We start from the raw sequence: 21,947 nt of genomic DNA, 5'->3' as shown, positions 1-21,947 counted from the left end.
AGCCGTGAGTCTGAGTCTGAGTGAGTTCGAGTGAATAAAATTTTGGTGAGTCTGAGTCCGAGTGAGTCCGGTTGAGAAAAATTATAGTGAGTCTGAGTCCGAGTGAGTCCGGATGAGGAAAAGTTTGGTGAGTCTGAGTCCGAGTGAGCCCTGAGGGTAAGATATGTTTCGTGAGTGAGTCTGAGTGAGCTCCACATTTTTTGCCGACCTATGGACGTATGTATACGCGTTCAAGGATTTCCAGGAACTTCGAACAACATTAACAGGCGGCCCGATACAAGTTAATGTCGATAGAACAAGCATTATTCATTCTGGCACGTGAAGTCAGACTCTGTGACGACCGTCTATGCAGCCAAAAGTATGCTTCGCGCGAGTAGTCCAAATTAATCACTTCGCTGGACTTTTCATTGACCGTCTATATATTCGTTCTTTGCATCTCTTCGGAGCTGCTCGGTACTCATGCATGCAAGGTAACGTCGAATTCTACTGCTCAGTTAGCTCGATAACTGCTCAGTTAGCTCGATAGGTTAGCTCGATTAGCTCGATAACTGCTCAGTTAGCTCGATATATGTTAGTTCAGCTCGTCAGCACGTTATATAGTCGCTGGTTAACCATGCTCAGTCTACACTTGACTCAACGATCAGGATGTATAGCGACGTTTCACGTCATCCTTGTTCTCGATTAAGCGCTATTCTTTCCTCGTAATCACCGTATCACGCGTTCCTTTTAATCATTTCCTTGTTCCCACGGTTACACAGTTCACTGAAAAGTATTTGAACAAAAGCGCGAAACACTCTTTCAGAACGACGCACCATTCTCTCCTAATTTTGAAGCAGCTGCCGGTCCCCGTGAAAGGACTACATGTTTGAAACATATTTTGGAAAATCCTATCGGCAAAACTGCCACGCCGTCAAAAGTGTAGAACAAGACCTAGTTCCTAAAAACAGAATATTCTCCTTAAGCCGGCCCCTTTGCTCTACCTCCGCTTTCAAGAAAAAGAAAACCTTTCAGGCGGGCACATTCTTTCGCGCATAGGCGCTCGTCTAAACAGAGGCGTGCACACGCCATCAGCTATATCGCTTCCTTCCGAAGCTGTCGATTTTCGGTAGATCCCGCAAGCCTGCATTCACGGCGCAGAATGGAGCCAGCGCTGTTCATGCTCGGAGCCAGCACAAGTTACCCCTTCTCTCCTCGAGCACGCATCACAAATGAGCCACGGCGACGTCGGCGGCAGCGGTAGCGCGCGGCCGGAGCGGCCGGGCGATAATTGGCGGACGGCGCGGGAAGCGGAAGATGATGCTCTCGAAGAAGCACCGGCTGCTTCGGCGCGGGAGGAAGAAGAAGATGAAGAAAGGGCGTACGCTGAACAAACGCGCCGACGACGCTATGCGGGCGCGCGCGCGCGCGCTATGAGCGTTCACTCTCTCCTCGGCCGACCTCAATCCGGCGGCCGGAGGTCATCGTTCTACGCGACCCTTCGGTTCAAGAGCAAACCCCTGGCCGCTGCCATGTAAGGGGGGGGGGAGCGGGGGGGGGAGAGGAAGGGGGGTGAGACGTCCGTTCGACAACGACGCCGGGGGGCTCCGCCTCCAGAGCGCAGCTTGCCATAAGAAGCTGGACGCGCAGCAGACCACCGGCACAAGTCCTCCCCCCTTCCAGTACTCAGGACACCAAAGACGTGCACTCCCGCGGACCTTCATGGCTCAGGTGAGTCAGACCTGGAGGACAGCGGGGCCCCACAATCCCAAAGGAAGAGACCGTCGTACCATGAGGATTATGCGCGGCCGACTGCGCTTGCCAGTAGATGTGTCGCGTGCCATGCGTGCTTCTCTCGGTGGTGGTGGACGAGTGACGAGGAAAATATCGTACGTAGTTGCAGCCGCCGTACGGGTTGACCTTTGACCCTTCTCAGCCTTCGCTGGATCGACGGAGCTGCGAATGAACCGGGGAGCTCGCTCGTGACTGACGCTTGCAGGCGGCCGAACGATTTCTTTCTTCGACAGGCGTGATGGATTAAGAGTGCGCGCCGAAGTCGCGAGAGAAACTGAGGGCTGATAAGGGGACCGCCACTGCCCGCGGACTTGATGTCGGTCACGAAGCGAAAGTTGGCTACCGAACGTGTTCCTCATTTGAGTAGATGATCGTGATCTCGCAGCAGGTCCAGCCTCGATTCTCGCCTCGACCGGTCACCAGAGAATTGCTGTTTAGAGGACAATTCTCCGTAAAGTTTCTCGTGATATCGATAAGAATTAGTGTGAGAGTTGAGCGCCGTAAAGGGAGTACGTGAGAATGAACTCCAGATAAGCGTCATTGCGCTGGTACATTCGCAGTGACCCTTTAATGATATGCCTATAGTCGTATTACGTTATGACATATTATCTGCTACCTGAATGACTGCTTAGTGAATACTGATACAGGAACGCGAGTTGCGCCTTTTATGCAACAAACTATCGCATGTGTGAAATTTCGGAAAGATGCCGGTTAGACAATCGGAACAACATAGGAGCGAGTGCTTAAGCCTCTGGAAAACAAGGCAAGAAGCAATGAATAGCTACACCAGAAAATATGACAGAAGTGACATCAAGCACATTTTCCTGCGTTCCTCAAGTCTTACTTTCACACTTCTGTGAAGCCACCTATTGTTGTATTTATGAAGTATTTCGATTAGCCACGCTTGGGACAACCGCTCTGATGCTATTCATAGCTAAGGCAGAAAAGCGGAGTTCTGTATTTAGCTCACATTCAGATAGTTGAAGCAGAAATGTATGTATGCTTCCGATTGATATAAAGATAAGACATCACTTTTACCCAGAATAACCAAGTTGGGTCTTAATTCAGAAAGTTCCTTAGCTTGCGCTGGCAGTCGATTAAGCTTGGTTTTCCATCGCCTTGACTCCTCTTGAAGTAAATTTAAGTGATGCCGAAGGTAGCAAGAAGACGGAGACGTGAAGTAAACGAAGATAGTCCTACAAGAAATGCCGCGCTGTAATCGATGTTTCGACTCAGAAACTTGTCTTCGTCAAGCCGTGACAAAGACAAGTCATTTTGTCGAGCATTCGGTCATAGCGCCATTCCCAGTTCTACTTATGTTGATAAGTCCTCGCCGTAAGTACCTAAGCATGCCGTACTCCGACTTGCAGTTTCTCTAGGGCGCGTTTCCCAGCCTAGGTTTTCAGCATGTGCATACTTGTGTAACCAGTAAGGAACAGCCTTCCGTTGTTTTCAGGAAGGAAGTGACGCAAGAACATCTTTGTTTAGCAAGGCGCTTGGACACGTGACTCATCGGAGCTTGTCGGTCGTGCCTATACCTGCAGCGGCATCCAGTTAAGACGCAATCAAAATATCCCCGTAACGACTCTCCTGGCGTGGGCCGGCAGGCAGATGAGTTGTGCGCCGCTTGTCTCGCGTGGGACTGAGGCTTCGGCTTCTGCCCGAGGGCTGACCCGCCGTTTGACGTGACGAGGAAGTCGGTAGTCGTTCGTGTATACATACTATGCAGGTAGCCCCGTATACATCCGCACGAATTGCTCCGAATGAAATGGCTCGGCTATAAATGGCCTTCGCATTCCGCTTCGTAGTTCATCGGGTGCAATTTCACTCGCGGCAAACAGCCGGTCGGCGTTGACCTCCTGCCCCTTTATGTATAGCCTTCCATGAGGCGTTCGCACGGCCCGATGCGAGAGTGCTGCTACTTCGGTTGTGATGACGCAGATGCACTACGGCGCAGTGTGATGGCACCATGTACGACACCGTGTCGTGTGTATATATACAAACCTGTACGGTGGTCTGGATGAGACGAGAAGTCATTTCTCGACCCATGTACGGCGTTCTGCTTTTTGTATGTTTATCTCGCCTGCCAGGCTGACTGCGAGAAGGATGTGTACGAAACAATCAGTCCATTCGTTCATACGACTTTTCGCAGTCACACTCCAAAACATCTTTGTTAACGTGTCGACTGCCACCCCATAGCCCAAGAAGTATCTTATAGTATTGTTTATACAATATGACATCATTTTAACGAGAACTGAAGGCTACTCATAAACGGAGGCTACTCATATGTGTCGAATTCCGCATTATCCACCGCCTCGACGTACCACTCATGTATAGATCTCCGTTTTGCAAGAAATTTTGGGAGCAGCGACTCGTACAAATGGCCCGTGTCTATCACATGATAGACACGAGTTATGTATACCGTATACGGCTTCGTGCGCTTCTTTAACACCATGTTCACTCTTTAATCTTCTTGTAAGAGTCCCTTAACACGACGTCTCAGTCTCGATTCGGTCAGCCAAACAATAAAAACTGTCTTCGTCCTCTCATTTTTTCTTTGTTTAGTTGAAAGGCAACAAAGACCTCTTCTGATTATGTAAACTTTTGCCTATTTGCTCTTAGCGACTTCTTGCCGGCAATTCAACCGTTGGACAAATCAACGTGCTATCTTTCTCTCTGTATATTTACTTTGCCACGTGTGGAATTCCAGGCACTTCAATTTCGTTCTTTCGCCCGAGCGAGCTATTTCGCGCTCTTATTTCGCGCTCGTATAGTAGGCGTTACTAGTTCTTGCATGCGCTGCCGTTTCGTTCCTTCGTCTGCATAGTTCAAGGCGAAATTCTTTGCCTGACTGCTGAGCGTCGAAGTCGTCCGTCGTTGGAACGAGACATCTTAATTCGTACGCGACGCGAGTATCGAAGCGGATTCCGCTCAACTGCCTGCTTTGCCCGTTTCCGCCGTATTACACGTGTGCTTTGTCGCTTTGTCGACACGTTTCAGTGACGTGAGTTCCAGCGCGCGCTGACTGTATAAGCCGGGAAATATGTACGTGACTGTACGTGACGGAGGGAAAGGTATACATCTCAAACTGGAAGCTTTATCCAGTGCATTGGCAGCATGCGCGCAGCGTCAGCGGGGCATGTTATTGTGGCATGCTGTCATGCCACGGTATTCTGGATTATAATCGATAGAGAGGAGCAGCCTATATCCAAACTGGGTACATGGGATACAGAAGTAACTTCAGTTACAGCATTCAGTTACATGCACTCGATTGCACATGATTAGAGATTCAGAAAATCTCAGTGTTTAGTTCTGTCAGAGGACGGTTGTCGAGCTGGCCTAGTGCGGCTGAGAGGGCAGCTCTTTCGGAGTCGAAGCGGGTGCACGCACAGAGAAGGTGCGCGATTATTTCGCTGCACCCGCAGAGTTCAGCACAGTGGGCTATCAGCCATTCCAATAGTACATTAATAAGCCTACTAGAATGCCACTCCACGGCATATACGGATCAGCAGGATAGAGTCACGTCGTGATAGGTTGCACGGGATGCGTATAGTCGGAGATCAGGGCCCAGGGTATGCAGGCGTGGACTTGTAAACGGGGGTGAATTCCAAAATTCTTAGGGCACTGGTCCACACGGACTTCAACACGAGGAGTATGAGGGCGTTGTTACGGTTTCTTACGAAAACCGGATTGAATGGCACATTGTGACAGTTCAGTGATTATGTTGGTGCGTTGCTTTTGGACAGTGCTATTGCGAGGACTTTATAGTATTGTTACAGACTCTCTTCTCCTCATTCAGCATTCCTCACCACCTTTCCCCTTCTCAAGTACAGGGTTGCCAACCGTATATTTCCTCTGGTTAACCTTCCTCTCTTTCCTTTGCCCCCCCCCTCTCTCTCTCTCTCTCTGTATGTTTACTACTAGCGATGCAAGGATCAAAATCTCGGATTCAACTCGCCATCGTAATATTCGACAGCGAGCGAATAAACAGTGCACATGCTTAGAACTAGGAAGTGCGGACAAAATGCAACCAGGCTGCACATACCCGCATATCGAACCGCGCACTAGAACGGATCGCGAAAATAGCGTCACCAGACAAGCGAACGAACATTTCGTTTCACTGGCGGTGGGACGTATCGGCACCCCGCTGCGTAATGCGTTCAGCGTGTCGATAACGAATAAACCGGGGCACCGTATTTGACAGGCGATAACGAGCTGCATTCATTGCGAAGAGGAAGATGCAAAACTGGGAAGTTCGGTCACCTTTCTTGAACGGCGAAAGCTTCTATACTAAGATGCGAAATCTACTTCTTAATCTGGTTGCTGCTGCCGTGATGATGAATGAACGATTGCCGGGACCTTTAGAGCTGTATATAGGCGAAAGGGAACACGCGGATAGTGGTTAAGAAAAGGGTAAGTTGACGATCACCGGCTTGTAGCTCAAGGCTACAAGGAAATCCTTACGGATTTCTTAGGAAGGAAGCTCTTTAGTTGACAAAAATTCGTCCTGGTCCGGGGTACGAACCAGGGACCAACTCCTTTCCGGTCGCAGATTTGCAAGATCGTGGTTAAACGGGTGAATATTTGAAGCCATGCTCCTATGCGCCAGATTTGAGCCGATCGGCGACCTGGATGACAAGGTTTATGAAAAAGAGAAAGCGATGTTGTTCCTTCAAATTTTTTTTTAAATATTTAGTATCCGATGACTTCGCAGGCGCGGCTTATTATCGATCACGTTATCAGGTTTAAGTTAGCGAGCGTCGGGCGTACGTCAAGCCGGCGCCGTTGAAATAGAGCGAAGTTCTTTTTTTATGAAGACATCACTGCATTGTTAAATTGATTAAATTGGAAAATAAAGTACAAATTGGCACATTTTTCTACAGCCAATAAAAGGCTACGGCCCTGCGCCACCAGTAAAAAACTAGGGGAATAAGATAATAGGAATGGAGAGGAGTGAGGAAGAAGGAGATTGAGCGTGTTGTTATTTAGCAGCAGGCGACCCTATAGCCTTCTGCTAAATAGCGTTAACAGCGTAAATAGCGTTAATAGCGTAAATAGCGTTAATGCTAAATAGAGTTAACAATGTGTGCTCTGGGAGAAAGAGGACAAGTGGAAGCCCCCCCCCCCCCCTTCCACTTGTCGCACACCTATGCGAAATGGGTTCGCGGTACGTTACAACACCTCTTTCTCCCAGAGCACACATTGTTAACTCTCTGTGTCGCAGCTAAAGTTTTCAAAAGAAAGAACGAGGGAACTAGACCGGCGAAAACTGAAAATCAGTTGCCACATAATATAAACAGTTGTGCTCAGTGCTGAATAAGACGTAACGATATAGCCAGGTCATAACGTTTCATTCATTTTATCCGTATAATGTAAACAACAGTTGGGAGGAAAGTTACGCAATCGATTACTGTTATTCGTCGGTTACTTTCTTGGGACATTAATTGGTAAATATGATAAATTACACTTTTGAAGGATTTCGGCGTTATCGTAATCGGTTATATTTCAGTACCGTGTGCAAGTCTGATTCTTACCGACTGTATAAATGACAGAATAATGGGAATCTGGCGTGGTACACCTGACCATAATATATATGGTCGAAGAACATACACACGGAAAAGGGAAATGCCTGAAGTACTAGACGTAGACCCGACTCCTTACCGATCAAGACGGGGACGCATTTTGGAGGGCGCGAAATGAAATGGAATGCCGGTGCGCCGCGCTTTGGTGAGCCCCCCATAAGGAAATCAGTGAAGCCAATATTGCTTTCCGCTGCGGCGCCGGCTCTTCCTGACTATTCACGGCTCCGCTTCGGGCTACGCGCGTAGAAATGCCCCGCGCGTATCGCACCCGATCGCTTGTAGTACGGCTGTGGTCGGCGGTAACTATCCAATGACCTTGGAAGACCACCTCACAGTTTCTCGGGCTGTAGCCTACCTAAGACGGCCAAGACACTGTTCCGTTTCCTTGTGGTCAAAACGCTTCTGCTGGGATTCTGGGAGCGATCAGGAGTGTGCTTTATTTACTATGTGTGCCTGCATACTAGGCTTTTCTTAATCTTCGTTTTCCTCCATTTTTATCGCCCTGTGACTACTATCCCGCCGGCCTCTTTCTGTCGGTTTAACGTAATGATCGCAGCCGGTTTTCCTATATGTTTATTCGACTTAGATTCTTTTTTTTTTTTGTTGTTGTTGTTTCACGATTGAAACCGCGCTAATTTTGAACATTGACCGTAGTAGGTATTGCTGTTCTGACGACGTTCCCGTGAAACCTGTTCACATCTCGATGAGCAAACATTACTGCTACGTATGTATATTGTTACTACTGACACAGTTAATATAAAAACGGCATCCACACAGATTTAATCTATTGCGCCCACGTAAACAAGCACACTGATAAACAGATAACAACCAACCAAGCTAATTACTATCCCCAAATGGCTAACTAAGAAAATAAGCGAAGCAGGCGTGTCCAGCATTACGCAGAAACATACACATTTCATTTCGTAGCTGTCTGCACCATATGAATAGCTGTTGATATCCAGAAATAAGTCGTATATGGCGTTCACAGCTGCCCGAAGAGCCAGTGAGATAGCCATATGAAGATTGAATTACGGCACGTGTTCATAGCAGCAAACTGTGCAGAAATCACAGACGTCTCTCAGAGCTGATTGTTCTTCGTTATTAAATGTGAAAGCCACGCTCAGGACTATTATAAAGAGCACTGTACTATAGCTGTTAATAACAGGTAGCTCTCGAGATCAACAGCTAAGAACAAGGCCTTCTCACGTAGCCCCAAAAGTGGTTTAAGTAGTAGAAGGTTAAACGACGGGTTCGTAAACCTGAAAGGGAACTTGTTCCCGGTCTTATTTGTGCGGTTGGGAAGGGAGCCCTTGTATACTGTTTGCAGACAGCTGATCTTCTACACTCTTAATCAGGTCCCGCTTGCTAGATATAGCCAGGAAACCGGACATTTTTCGTCTGGTTTCCTGGATATAGCCAGCATTTAACCGGGACATGATTAAGAGCGTACTGTATTCCGACAGAAAAAGATAGAATGACTACTCGCAGAAGTGCACTTTGGAAACAACCGCCATAACTACAGCGCCATTACGGTGGAGAAGGTTGAAGAGGAATGGGTGAGGGGAATGCTACGAGTGTGTTTCACCTTCAAGATTCGGTGGCAGAAGTAATAATTACAGAAGGGCCGATCCACTACCATATTCCTGCTGTATGCTATCGCAACCCGCGAGATATTTTATTTTGTTTGGTTTCAATACTAGTTGTATATCGATTCTCATTTATTTATTTTTTCCGTTTTCCAACAGCGTGTATTCCAGCGCCCAGATTCAAACCGTAAGCGAGCCTCGCCCTGCTATATACTTACGTGGAACGAAGCAGATTTCGCTATCTCTTACCCTAACTTAAGGACAGCATAATCCCAACCTCATGCATCGCCGTCACTCCCTGAAAGATATACGCCCACTTAAACAGGAAGAGCAGCCGACTAATGCAGATCCACGCACGGCGCTTGTTATTAACAGCGAAAGGAACCAGCTAGCTGGGCAGCGTGCGCGTCGGGCAGGACAGAGCGTTCCATGGATGCGAGGGTATGGGGCGGCTGGCTCAGCCCGAAAAACAATAAGGCCAACAACGAAGCGGCGCCATAGAAAAGGAGCGTATGCAGATGGGCCATGGAAACTGAGAGGCTGCATCTGAAGTAGGCGCCCGCTAGATCTGCTTTGAAAGGTCCGTAAACGCCGAGGCTAAGAGGCGGTCAGCCCTTTCGGACACAAAGGTTGGCCCGCTTATTTTCAGAGTGAGCAGAGAGAGTGCCTGGTTGTGGCGCGAAATGGCGTGGTGAAAGCTGCCCTTGTATTCGGGGGCCGTCGAGATTTCTTTTCGAGTACTCGACGTGAAGCAGGGATGGCGCTGTTCGGCGACCATCCGCCGCAGTTCGGCTGCTCGATCTGTCGATTTGCGCTGATCTTGAAGTGGGCCGTCCTCTCGGTGCGGGCCGAAGACTTCCCGGTGGGGCATGCCGGAAGCGAATGGGTCGAGGAGACGAGCACGCTCGGTTACTATACCTCGGTGGTTGTTTATAAGAGAATGGAAAATGGTGGCGCAGAGGTGTTCTGCTGACTATGCAAGGAACCGTTTCAAGCTGCCAGTCACCGGGTCGTGTTTTTATGGCACGTAAAAGTACAGGAAACAGGGCTAGTTGGTAGTAATTCATTATAGAAAGTTTTCAGCGCCCACACAACGAACAATAGAGGAAGAAGACAAACAAGCGCTGACTCACTACTCAGTTTATTGGTGAAAAGGAAGGACACATATATGTATACACCCGGGCTGAATAACCCTAGGTGCGTATGTATACGTGTACTTCCTTTTCACCGATAAACTGAGTTGTGAGTCAGCGCTTGTTTGTCTTCTGCCCTTACGTCTTTGTTGTGTGCGCGCTGGAAACTTTCCACAGTGTCTAGGAATGTGGTAGCGAACGAAGCGGTGATTTCAGACATCAAGAAGAAAACACAATTCCCGATGAAAAAAAAAAAAAAAACGGAGCAGTCGCCTTTGTGTGGTCGAGATTTCCAGATTTCTACACTTCTTGAGGCAGCTATACGTTTTTTTTGTATTTATTTTTTTTTCTATCTTATGTTGCCCAGTTGCAGTGTCTCAAAATTCTCAACACACCACAACTGCGTGTCAAAATCCGAGCGCCGGTAGACGTAACGTAACCATTGGAGTGTTCAAACCCTCCTTCCCATCCGCTCCCCCTCTTAACCATTTTACAGCATTGTGTGGATGGCGCGCTAAGCCTGTGTAGCAGCACGGCGAGAGTGTAGGCCACCCGGTTCTCAGACAGCCCTACATACCGGCTGCGTGCCACCACCTTCGAGCGCAGCACCGAGAAGGGAGGCCCGCCACTCATGTGTATACATAAGCCGGAGGCGACCGATGCAACGGCAGAATGGCGAGCCATGTGGAGCATAGGACAAAGAGCAGTGAAAGGAAAAGCATGGAAGCGGTAGGAAGGAGCTGTGTGACACAAGCACACGGGGGCTAACGAAGTCTTGTAAAGCTAACGAGGCGCACTTGCAAAGCGCGCGCTGCAGCGGAATTCCATAGCCACGTATAGGCGGAGGCAGACATTGAGACGACGTCCGTTTCGCGGGGGACAATTCGTTCCATCTGATATACGAGTGCTGCTGAGGAGAACACAGAGGTCCGCCAAAAGACGGCCAGCAGCGGTTACTCGGCTGGTGCTGCAGTGCCCTGTCAGCGTTCGGCAAGGCAATCTTTCTGTAGATCGACAGAGCGGAACGAAGGAATGCAGAGTGTATGCGGAAGGACGGAACGGCGCGAAAAGGGAGACGGACCGCAGAACAGCCCGAGCTGGCTGTATACATATGTAACAACTAAAGAGCGAAGAGTTCTGGACGAAGCGGAAGCCTATAGCAAGCAGTTTTCGGACAAAGAGATAAATTGAGTACGCGTGAGCCCCAACAAAAACAGTGTGAAACAGAGCTCCCGCCTCTTGCGAACGAAAGAGGCTTTGCAGCACATGCTGTATAAAAAAAATGTGCGTGGTTATGTACGAAGGAAGCATTACGACGACAGCTAATAGAGTCTGAACATAAGTTATCTTCGCTCCGCCGAATATGTTTCATCTTTAAGAAATGTGGGTTTCTCAAGTTTATCGCCGTGGCCATTTTATTTGTATTCAGGGGAGCAAGCTTCTATTCCTGCCCTTCTATTATTTTGCATATAATCACGAGCTGGCTTCATGTGTTATGCAGGCTCCCAGTACAATCGTTACTGCACGCGGTTGTTTATGCACACACAAGGGCTATGCTCACATTTCTTGAAAGTGTCCGTAAGGGGCAACGAGATACTTATTACGGTCAAGATCAAGGCTACAGCAATGCGTAAGGCAGGCGATGTACGAGCATTCGCCTCGGTTACACAGTCATCATTAGTATACACTATCAATTTGGCAATGCGTTCTTTCTGGGGGCTATTAGTACGGGCAGAAAACATGCTCCACAATCACAGCGTAAACTGCAATAGCAGACTCCTTGGATCTCCTCGTGAGCTGTTTGACGACGTTTGTGCAAGTACTGGTCATGAAAATATCTCGTTTGATGCGCACACAGAGTTATAGCGAATTACAGTGAGATGCGCGTTCTGATGCGAATAATGAGTCGGCAAGGGCTCGCAGCGTGACACAACAGGCACATTGATGTTTATAAACAGCTCCGTTCGGACGATTAGTACGCTCAAAAACGGTCCGTCAACATCTCTGAGCATACATAATATGTAAAACAGTCGCACGCCCATACACAGTAAACGTGACGCGGTCACTATACGCTCATTCTTGATTACACTACTAAGCTAAGTGGCCATCCTCGATGTAGCATTACGGGGAGGCAAAACTCAAACGTGCACAGCACGAAATCGCTCCCCATCATTTTCGTGTCATCACTGAATACAGGCTTGAAAAGTGGCTCGGGCCGCCCTCGCCTATACTACGGCGGCGCAGGTCTTTCGCCGTTAGAACGCAGCAAGTGGTAAGTCACGGGCCGCTGTAATCCGTATTCATGAGTATAGCTCATACATTTCTTTACGAGGACGCTCCCGACGTCGGTGTTCTCACGATTGCTGCACACAGCACTGCGTGCCTGCCTGCGCACCACAGCGACCATTTGCAGTCACCGTGCTCCGCTTGGTAAGAAAGAAAACGGTGGGCGTTCTATGCGCTGCAGGAAAGGCGAGTACCGAAATACGTCAGCCTGTGAGTGAAAGCATCTACGGTATACAGCCAAAACCTGAAAGGGAAGCAGAGTCCGAGAGAGAGCAACGATCTATTGAGATGCGGAGAAGGGAACAACATCCGGGAAAGCACAAAGATGTGATAACTTAGAGGATATACAACGCCGAGAACTGAAAAGCACGAGTGAGGAAAGAAAAGGGGGCGGTATGGAGACGAAAGAGCGCAATCGCGAAAGGATAGTGCGAACACGAGAACAGCGCGCGCAGCGCCACAAGGCACCAGACGTATCTAGGCAATTAGAATAATCAGAGATAATGAGAAAATGAGGCGCAAATTCAAAGTGGTGATAGGCGCTGCGAAGGCATATATAGTCGTTGATATATATCAAGGAGTCGAGCGACGACCAAAATAACGAGGAGAGAGCGAAGTAAGGAGCGTCATAAAGGACAAAATGCTCTCGTGTCTTTCGCGGAGGCGAGAACACGAAAGTAGGGAACACACCGGCGGTGGCGAGCTCGCTCCATTCAACGCTTCGGAAGCGAGCGAGCGAGCAGCGAACCGCGTGCGTCGTCCGTCGAGCCAGGAGGAAAAGCCCTCACCGCTTTCTTTTTCAGCGCGTGCGCGTACCACCAACGCCGACGACGAAACACGACGAGGTGATGGTTCTTTCGCGCGCTCGCCGGAGAACAAGCTCTTGGTGGTCCGCTCCAGTCAGGGTCGCCTGCAAAGGTCGTCAGCACCGCGTTGCCCGCACTAGGGCGAATCGCGCCCGCGCATACGCGCACGTATGAACGGTACGACTATTTCGAGGAATACGGGGGTGAGGGGGAGTCCTCCGTCCGAGCCATTGTCTGCGGCAGCGGCGACGTCTTTCGCGCCCCGTCGTCTCGACAAGCAGTCTGTGCGTGCTTGAGTGTGTAGCGCGGCAAGTGTGCGTGTGCACGCATGCATGTGTATACGGCTCGTATAGTGCGTATAAAGGCGGTGAACGAGAGGAAGGCGTCGCCGCGAACAGCACACGGTGCCGTGCACGACGATCGGCAGGCTCGCTTTCGCGAGGTCATTCTACGTTCTTCATTTTATTGGTATTTTACTCTTTTATTTTTCTCTCCTCGGCACACTTGGCGCCGAAAAGACGAAGATGAAGAGTTTGCTCGCCGCGACCGTCGCTTCCTTCGCGACGGTGACGGGGAAGTAATGCCGCATATGTAAACGCCGCGGAGACGGTCTCTTCCCGTCGTCCCGTCGTTTCACGGCTTCTTTTTCGGTGAAAGCGGACGCCTTCTTTCGTTGCGAAGGGGGCCCCAGTGACCGCGACGTGCTTTATTAGCGATGCGCGCGACGCGCGAGCAGGCTCCTCGAGCGAGGTGGTGGTCTATTTACGAGTCCACGGAGAGACAGACTGGTCGAAAGAAGGAAGGGGAACAGCAGTGCCGTTCGCTTTGGGTGGAGGAAAGACTTTCTCTATCTGGTCACCAAGTAGAGAAATGGTGCAAGGCGAGAAAGCGAGAGAGTTTGCAATGTAATGCGTTTTAGCAACGTTACTGTCAGCAGGCTTACACCCAGATAACAAATCAGGCGCTTGATAAGATGCGTTTCACTGCATGCCGTTTTATCTTAGAATAACAGAGAGCTGAGCTAGTTGGTAAGTATTCATTCTAAAAAAACATACAGGGCGTGCAAACACGAACACAAGAAAGAAGTCAGGACACCGCAAACGCCGACTAATAACTGAATAGATGCACAACGGCGGAAAAGAAAGAAGGCACGAAAACTTATCTGCGCATGCCCATGCAATAGGCGAACCTATCAATCCGGCACACGTGGGGGCCTACGCGAAAGATAACTGTTAAGGCATTTGATTTCATCTTTACGTAAGTTAATCGACGGTTGGCTCACGCATGCGCTACCACTATTCTCGATATGCCATGTCTCAATCATCAGACGCGTTTCTTCATTCTTATGTCGGTACAAAACTGCGCATTCATTGAATTTTGGCGTGTACTTACAATCTCGACAATGTAACTATAGATTAGAAGGTGAGCCTCCGGTTAGTGGTCTTCTATGTTCTAATAATCTCTGGTTAATGCAGCGGCCCGTCTGTCCTACGTAGAAGCGGCCGCAGCTGAAAGGAACCTTATACACCACACTTGTACGGCAATCAGTGAATTTGTTTGTATGTTTTACGAAACAAATATCGGTTCGCTTCTTGTCTTTTACTCGCTCATTCTTCCTCTGCACAGCGGCACAAATCTTACCTAGCTTATTGGCAGCCGTGAAAACAACATTAATGCCGTATCTACTTCCTACTTTCTTTAGCCTGTGAGATACGCAATGAATGTACGGTATACCTACGACACGTTTCTTCCTATCGCTTTTGCAACCATGCTCGGACTTAACGCAATAGCCTTCCTTAAACGTTCAGCGACCGTGGCCACTGCATCACGAGGATACCCTACATCTAAAAGACGCGTAAGCTGTGCGTTAAAGCTATCACTCATTTTGTGCTCACACTACTTGGTGAGGGCAGACTTAAGGCTATAGACATGGCGATACCGTTTTTTACAACCTTCGAGTGCTTCGACGAAAAATTTAATAGCGGTTTTGAAGATCTAGGAGCATACTGTCAGCACACGTGGTTCTTCTGAAACGTTAAGGAAATGTCTAGAAATTGTATTCCATTATTCTGAGGCAACTCTTTAGTAAAGTTCAGCCCTGCTCCATTTAATTGAAATGTTTCGCTCACTGAGGTTACCACGTTTTCAAAGCCCTCACCACTACACAAAAGTCAAGCAATCGTCCACATAACGAAAAACCTTAATGACAAAATTACCTAAGGCGCCTTCCAAAAGATTGTCAATCTTGCTAAGGTATAAATCACTAAGAACCGGAGCAACCTTAGAACCAATACATATCCCTGATTTCTGCACTTAAACGCCTTCCTTCCAACCTACCAGCGTCGACTTTAAATACATGGAAAGGATTTCTAGAAAAGCCCCGGTAGAAACACCACATTTATCGGTGAAAACCGTCTCGTGCCCTTGTACGTTAATACATTCATTACCACATTTTAACAAGTCCTCATGCGGCAAGGAGTAATAAAGGTCTTCAATATCCATACTAAAAGCTTTACAACAGCCGGGGTTCTCCTCTGAGAGGAATTGAACTAGCGCCTGAGAATTACGCATACGAAAGGGGTCTGGAAAACTCGACGAAGTTAAGCAGTTCTGCAAATAACTAGATACAGCGACTTGCCAGGTGCCTTTCTCTGATACAGTTGCTCGAAATGGAATCTCGTTCTTATGTGCTTTCGCTGAAAAAAAAAAAAAACAATTCTAAAGTAAGTGATTTAGCCTTCTTGATATTACCACCTATTCTCTCAAGATTATGTCTTAACAAAAGGTCGACAGCAGGTTGCCTAACAACTGATGGTTTAAGTTTTACAAGGGCACGAGACTGTGTAGAAGGATGACTTAATCTGACCATTAGTGAGCGAAGAATGGAAACATCGGGCTGTGTAACCAATCCTTAGACAAGAGGGATCGTCTTCGTCGGGACTGTTTCGGCGATGGAATTTGTCTTCATCAGGAACTAGAGCAGAACCCGGATATGTAGAATATGAAGGGGATCACTAAAAAGCTATGCATATGGGTAACTAGACGTATACAATATTTTATATTTCGAAAAATATGTTAAAGAAAATTTTACAGTTGTTCGATATAAACAATAATTCGTTATATGTGGGTTCGATATATACGAGTTCGACTGTATATCTAAAATGGCGCATGTCTTCAAAATCTGGCAAGACAATTTTTCGTGTCGAAGCGTTGGATCCACAGTCTGAAGCGTCCCCGTTCACCCCACCCCATTTTTTAACTGCGCTCCTTATGTGGCGTAGTTACTTTCCAGTTAAACTGCATTCACAATTCGTTAAAGCGGCAAGTTTACCACCGCCTTCATGAATGTGTACGTTTTACGATTGTCGACTCCTCGGTAGCCTATTTTCTCCATAACTTTGATAAACAACGGTGGCCCGTGACGAGCGAGAACGGAAGTTTCAAGGAACGTTTGCCGCTTGGACGGAACGAGGTGCTCGGAGACGCACGTGAAGGAAGAGACGGAGGAAGCGTGCGTCTTTATTTAGAATGAAAAAGCGCCGCGATCACCCGGTCACCGGAGCGGCTGGCCCAGGAAGGGAGAATACGTGCGGTGCGGAGAGCGGGACCTCGTTGCAGCCTAGAGGTCCCCGCCGGCCGGGAACGCGGTTTCTCGCGCAGTTTTAGAGAAGGTATAGCGCGCGCGCGCGCAAAGTTTGCATTCCTATCGAAAATAACCCGAGATATTTACGAGTCAAAGACCATCCGGCTCGAAGACAGAGCTAGGTCACGCTTTTCCTTTTAAGGCAAGCCACTGCAGCCAAGCGGGAATATTCCTTGAATGCTCATGATGAGAACAACGGGGGCGCCTTTACATTTTTATTCTTCCTCGTTCTCCGGGAGGCGATAAAGCGATGGCAGATGCGTTGAATAATATTTACGTCAGTCGAGCGACGTTGATTGTCTTTCTATTTTTTTTAAGTGGCTAAAACATTCTGCTTTAGGGCTCGAGATGGCCATGTTCGATTCCTGCGTAGAATTTCTTATGCTCGAAGCGGGCAGCGTTACAGGTTGTGATCTTCAGAAAACTTCCGTGGTTCGCACTGTATCTGGTTGTCTTAAGATCGTCCACCATAACGCCGTCCCGCATTAAGTTTTCCTGCATTATTACTTTTTTCCTGTAGCTAAGGACTACGTCAACATTCAGAATCCAGGACCAAATATGAAACTAATTTTTGCACCTGCACGAAACTGAGATAACTAAAAGAAACGTGTTAGTTACGACCGAAGCGTGCAGCACTGACAGCGATATATAGCAAAGTTTAATGTTGCACTTGAATTTCATTTAAGGCGTTCTTGTTATATGGATTTGCCGCATGTTGACGTCACGCAACGCAACTCCTGTTAGCGAAAAGAATGAAAGTTCTCTCACAATACTAGTGAGATTGACGTTCCCTTAGTTAGTTGACGTTTCCGTTAGCTAGCTTGACGTTTCCTGTTCATTCGGTCCTGCCCAGCACTTGCACATAGCAGATAGACGGTACTGCGCTTACAGTTTTCATGCAGACAGTGGTCATATATGCATCTGAAATCAGAATGCTGGCGTGGCTCCACATGCGTAAAACCCTTATAGTGTGTGCACCTGAGCAGCAAGGACACCCACGAAATTCGACCGCCAGAAATTGGCACCAGTGGTCTATAGTGCTAGCACGACTTGCTCGTACGCAATGGATTAGAGCCAGTGCGATTACGTGCTTGGGCTTAACCTTCGAATGCTATGTTCAGCAAATTCATTTGCATGCTTTGTCTACAAAACTCCTATTCTACGCACTTAACACAAAACCAATCTATACACGGGTGGCCTGTTAAAAATGCTTACAAAAACGTTCACGGTGAAATATTCTTAGCCTCTGCCAAAACGCCACACTTTCATCGAGCATTATGCTCGATGAGAGTGTGGCGTTTTTACGACACGGAAAACGACTGTGTACGATTACCGCAACTTCAGGTCTGCTGTCAGAAAATACTTTTTTGAAAAATACTGTCGATGAGAGTACACTTCTTTATATTTACATTCTTGCATAAGTTGTGCGAGTCAATGCTTAAGTTGTGCATGTCATACTCATTGTTATGTATTTGCTTTGTTCGCTCGCGTGCGAGAAGGATAATAGAATACTGATGTTATATTTATATTTGTGTATGAGTTATGTATGGTAATATTACTATTATGTATCACGTCTTCTGTTTCTGTTTGCTCGCGTGCTGCATTTCATACCCTAAGTTGTCTGTGGACCCGGAACTAGCCAATGGCTATGGGTCCAGTAATGCTTTTGTATATTGTAAAGTATTTTGTAAATAAAGAATGAAAAAAAAAAAAAAAACTATAGACCAGAATCTTCATCGCTTCTAGGAGGCAGCTATATTTCGCTGGTTATTGAGGGTTACATGAAACGAACGACCCCGATTTGTCCGGTCTGTCTATACCGCTTACCTGCCGCTACGTTCGCTCGCCATCAGCTGTGCTTTGACCAAACCCACAGCTCCTGTGCTGGCCTCGCCGAATGTTGACAACTGGGGTCAAGATTATGTACGTGTGCTCTAAACGCGGGTGCTAAAGTAAATTATCGTAGCCATTTTTGCAGTGGCGTATTGTCGTAGCCATGTGCCTTAGGGCTTGATCTTGTCAAGCAGTGTACAGTGGTTAGGTATTTGACCGCTGAGAAATTAACGCGGCGTACGTAAGTACCGAGGATAATATACGAAACTTCTATACTAATATGTCCTCACATGTTGATGCCGCCATGTTGCTCCACTTGTCACCTAACGACAGCGAAGAATTTTGGCCCTTGTTTTTTGCTACGTCTTGTTAAATCACTGCAATTATAGCGTGCTATATAAAATCAACTTGATTTTTTTTGTCAATTATTCAGGGTGGATACTACCATGTTTAATATCATTTACTTAAGTGTGCAAACCGAAAAGTGAGGACGCTCTGACAAAATGATTCATATAGCCATCTTGCGAGAAGGCCTAAAGTGCTTGATGCAAGCTGTGTTCGTCTTACGCAGTTCGCAACGGCGATTATGGCAATCCTGCTTGGATCCCTGGTCCAGAGGAGCCACCAAGGGTTCCTGAGCGGAGGCATCGACCGAGGCAACAACAACGGCAATCAGATTGGAGGCCAGGGAGCGGCTCCGCACAGTTTGATGGAGGCCCTGCAAGAAAGCGGAGGATTCCGGGTGTCCGGTCCTTATCAGCTTTCGGCGGCACCGTTCCCGATGACTTCCGGCTCTTTTCCGGGACCTACGCCTTTCCAGGGTGGCCAGGGGGGATTTCAAGGGAACAGGAATCAGGAAGGAAACAACGGAAAGTTAGGAGACTCCGGAGGTGGCTTCCAAGGCAACGGAAACTACCCCAGGAACGGTGACAACTTCCAAGGTCCCCGGGGATTCCAGGGGCTAGGAAACTTCCATGGTCCAGGAAACTTCCAGGGTCCCGGTAGCTTCCAGGTTCCCGGAAACTTCCAGGGCTCCGGAAACTTCCAAGGCTCTAGAAACTTTCCGGTCACAGGAAACGTTCAGGGCCCCGGAAACTTCCAAGGCCCAACCGGCTTCCAGGGCCACTCGAACTTCAACGGACACGCCAACTTCCAAGGGCACTCCAACTACCAAGGGCAATCTAACTTCCAAGGACACGGCAACTACCAAGCACAAGGTGGAGTTGGCGGTCCTCAGGGCAACATTGCCGGTGCTCAGCGAGGCTTTCAAGGTGGCGTCGGCGGACCCTTGAACATACGCAGCCAGTTCGGACCTTCGCCTCCTCCGAGCGCTCCAGAGGCGCCGCACGTGTCGATTCAGCCGGCGAGTGTGAAAGTGGTGTACGTGCCCGTGGTCTCTACGAGTATCAAGGCTTCTAGTCTCAGTAAACTGACAGGCGAGCATGCTTCCGGGAAGGACAGTACTAGTTCTTACTTTACGGGCAGTGGCGGACAGACTGGACCGTCTCAGCAAGAGGTGACGAAGCCATCGTCGTATGCCACCGGTACCGGGTCATACGGAGTCAAGCCGACGGGAACGGGCAAGCACCACGGCCACACGAGCGGAGGCCACGCCACGATACCCATCATAATCATTCAGAAGGAGCACCACCACGGCGCGAAGAGCGTGCAGCCGGTTTCTTTCCCGACGCAGCAGACACAGAGCCAACAGGGCAGCGGCCTGACGTCTAACGGAGACTTTTCGAAGCCCAGCTACGGTATCAACAACAGGGCGCCCACAGATACGCAGCAACTTCAGACGCGAGGTCATCAGGAACACCACCAACGCCAGCAAGCTCACCACCGCCAGGAGCAGCAAAGCCATCACCAGCAACAGCATCACCAGCAAGTGACTCAGCAACAACACCAGCAACAGGTGGCACAGCGCCCAGCCGATAACAGTCACCACGACTCGACAACTCGCAACGCGCACGGAGGAACGGGAGCAGTGATCCCAGTCATCATAATCCAGAAGACACTACAGAATGCAGGTCGGCCACAGCACTCGCATCATCATCAACATCAGTCCAGCGGCTACAGCGTGCCCGCAGCGCCACCGCCGGTGCGCGGACCCACGTCTTGGAGTCCGTGGAGGTAGGAGACGCCCCTCCTCAAGCTGTGCCGTTTTACACATACTCATCCACCCTCCGCCACCAGAATGACCACGAATGCGAGCCATTAAAGGACATGAACGCGCCTCGCGCTTCTCCCTCTCTTTCTATGAACGTACACCAAAGAGATACAGTGCAACAGTTAGGCTGGTAGATTACTGCGGCAAAAATTTGTGTGTACCTGTATCACCGGAAAATGGTCGACGAATAACGGAGAAAATTTCACACTCTAAGCCGCGCTGATACGATATGCCACTGAGGCATCATTCGCGCATTTGCGTCCTTGCTGCCCCGAAAAAGAGCAGGAGGCTGCTGAGGCTCAGTTTACGTTAAATATTCTCTACGATTCTACGGATCTTCAAGATACACAAGCACTAAGCTAAATAGGATCAGATTATTTAGAAATCTGAGATTCATTGGAAACTCGAACGTGAGTTTCGAGATGGCGTATACATCGCCACATGTGCTTTGACTTAGCCTCCTCTATTGGCTGCCAAGACTCTTCTCCAAACAAAGCTGACCAATTTACAATTGAGAAAGTGCCATGAACCAAGCTAGCTAACGCCTAACTTAAAGTGAACATATATTCCCATTAGAGATACAATAAACGCGAGTGCAAACAATGTTCCCATCGCTCAATGTGCTAATTTTGGTGCAAGTGAATTGCTTAGTGCTTTGCACGCAGTTGTATTAACAGGCAGAAACGTCAACATAAAGATAGCATGCATTCAAACCTCTGCTTACCTATAATATGACTTTAATTCACTTCAGAGTGCACGAGTACTGCTCCACGCAACATCATTACTTAAGGCGTTATCCATGTTTGATAAGAACTTCGCCATGCTACGTTCCCCCATCAGCGCTGGTGAATGGATATTTTTTTTTTCATTTCACAGAATACCTCAAGATACTGCTCCTTTAAAGAAGAAAAAGCGCTACGCACTGATTTCTCAGTAAATCGATATTTAATTACTCTTCTCTACGAGGACTCCCCCGGAGATAGCGCGAATGATTATCTGCCATCTTAAAACGTTTACCACGAAGTCTCGGGTAAAATTTGTGTACCTTTATATACGTTTGTAAATAGCCCATCATTTACTCGTGGCTGAAAGGTATTCAATGAAGATAGGAACTCAGCTGCAAGACTCGCAAAAGTTT

At 48.3% G+C, this 21,947-nt stretch overlaps 1 protein-coding gene across 1 annotated transcript; it reads left to right on the top strand.

Moving 5' to 3' along the window:
• Positions 1 to 1,582: 1,582 nt before the first annotated feature.
• On the top strand, positions 1,583 to 20,953 carry LOC119383491 (uncharacterized PE-PGRS family protein PE_PGRS54-like). Its single transcript, XM_037651658.2, has 2 exons — positions 1,583 to 1,707; positions 19,211 to 20,953. Exons 1-2 carry the CDS (start codon positions 1,699 to 1,701, stop codon positions 20,774 to 20,776), a joined length of 1,575 nt encoding a protein of 524 aa, XP_037507586.1. The 5' UTR covers positions 1,583 to 1,698; the 3' UTR covers positions 20,777 to 20,953.
• The last annotated feature ends 994 nt before the right edge of the window (positions 20,954 to 21,947 follow it).

Source organism: Rhipicephalus sanguineus, chromosome 2, assembly GCF_013339695.2.
Source record: "Rhipicephalus sanguineus isolate Rsan-2018 chromosome 2, BIME_Rsan_1.4, whole genome shotgun sequence".
Lineage (NCBI taxonomy): Eukaryota > Metazoa > Arthropoda > Arachnida > Ixodida > Ixodidae > Rhipicephalus > Rhipicephalus sanguineus.
Note: the sequence above shows the minus strand (reverse complement) of the source record. Positions and strands in the feature narration are given on the sequence as shown.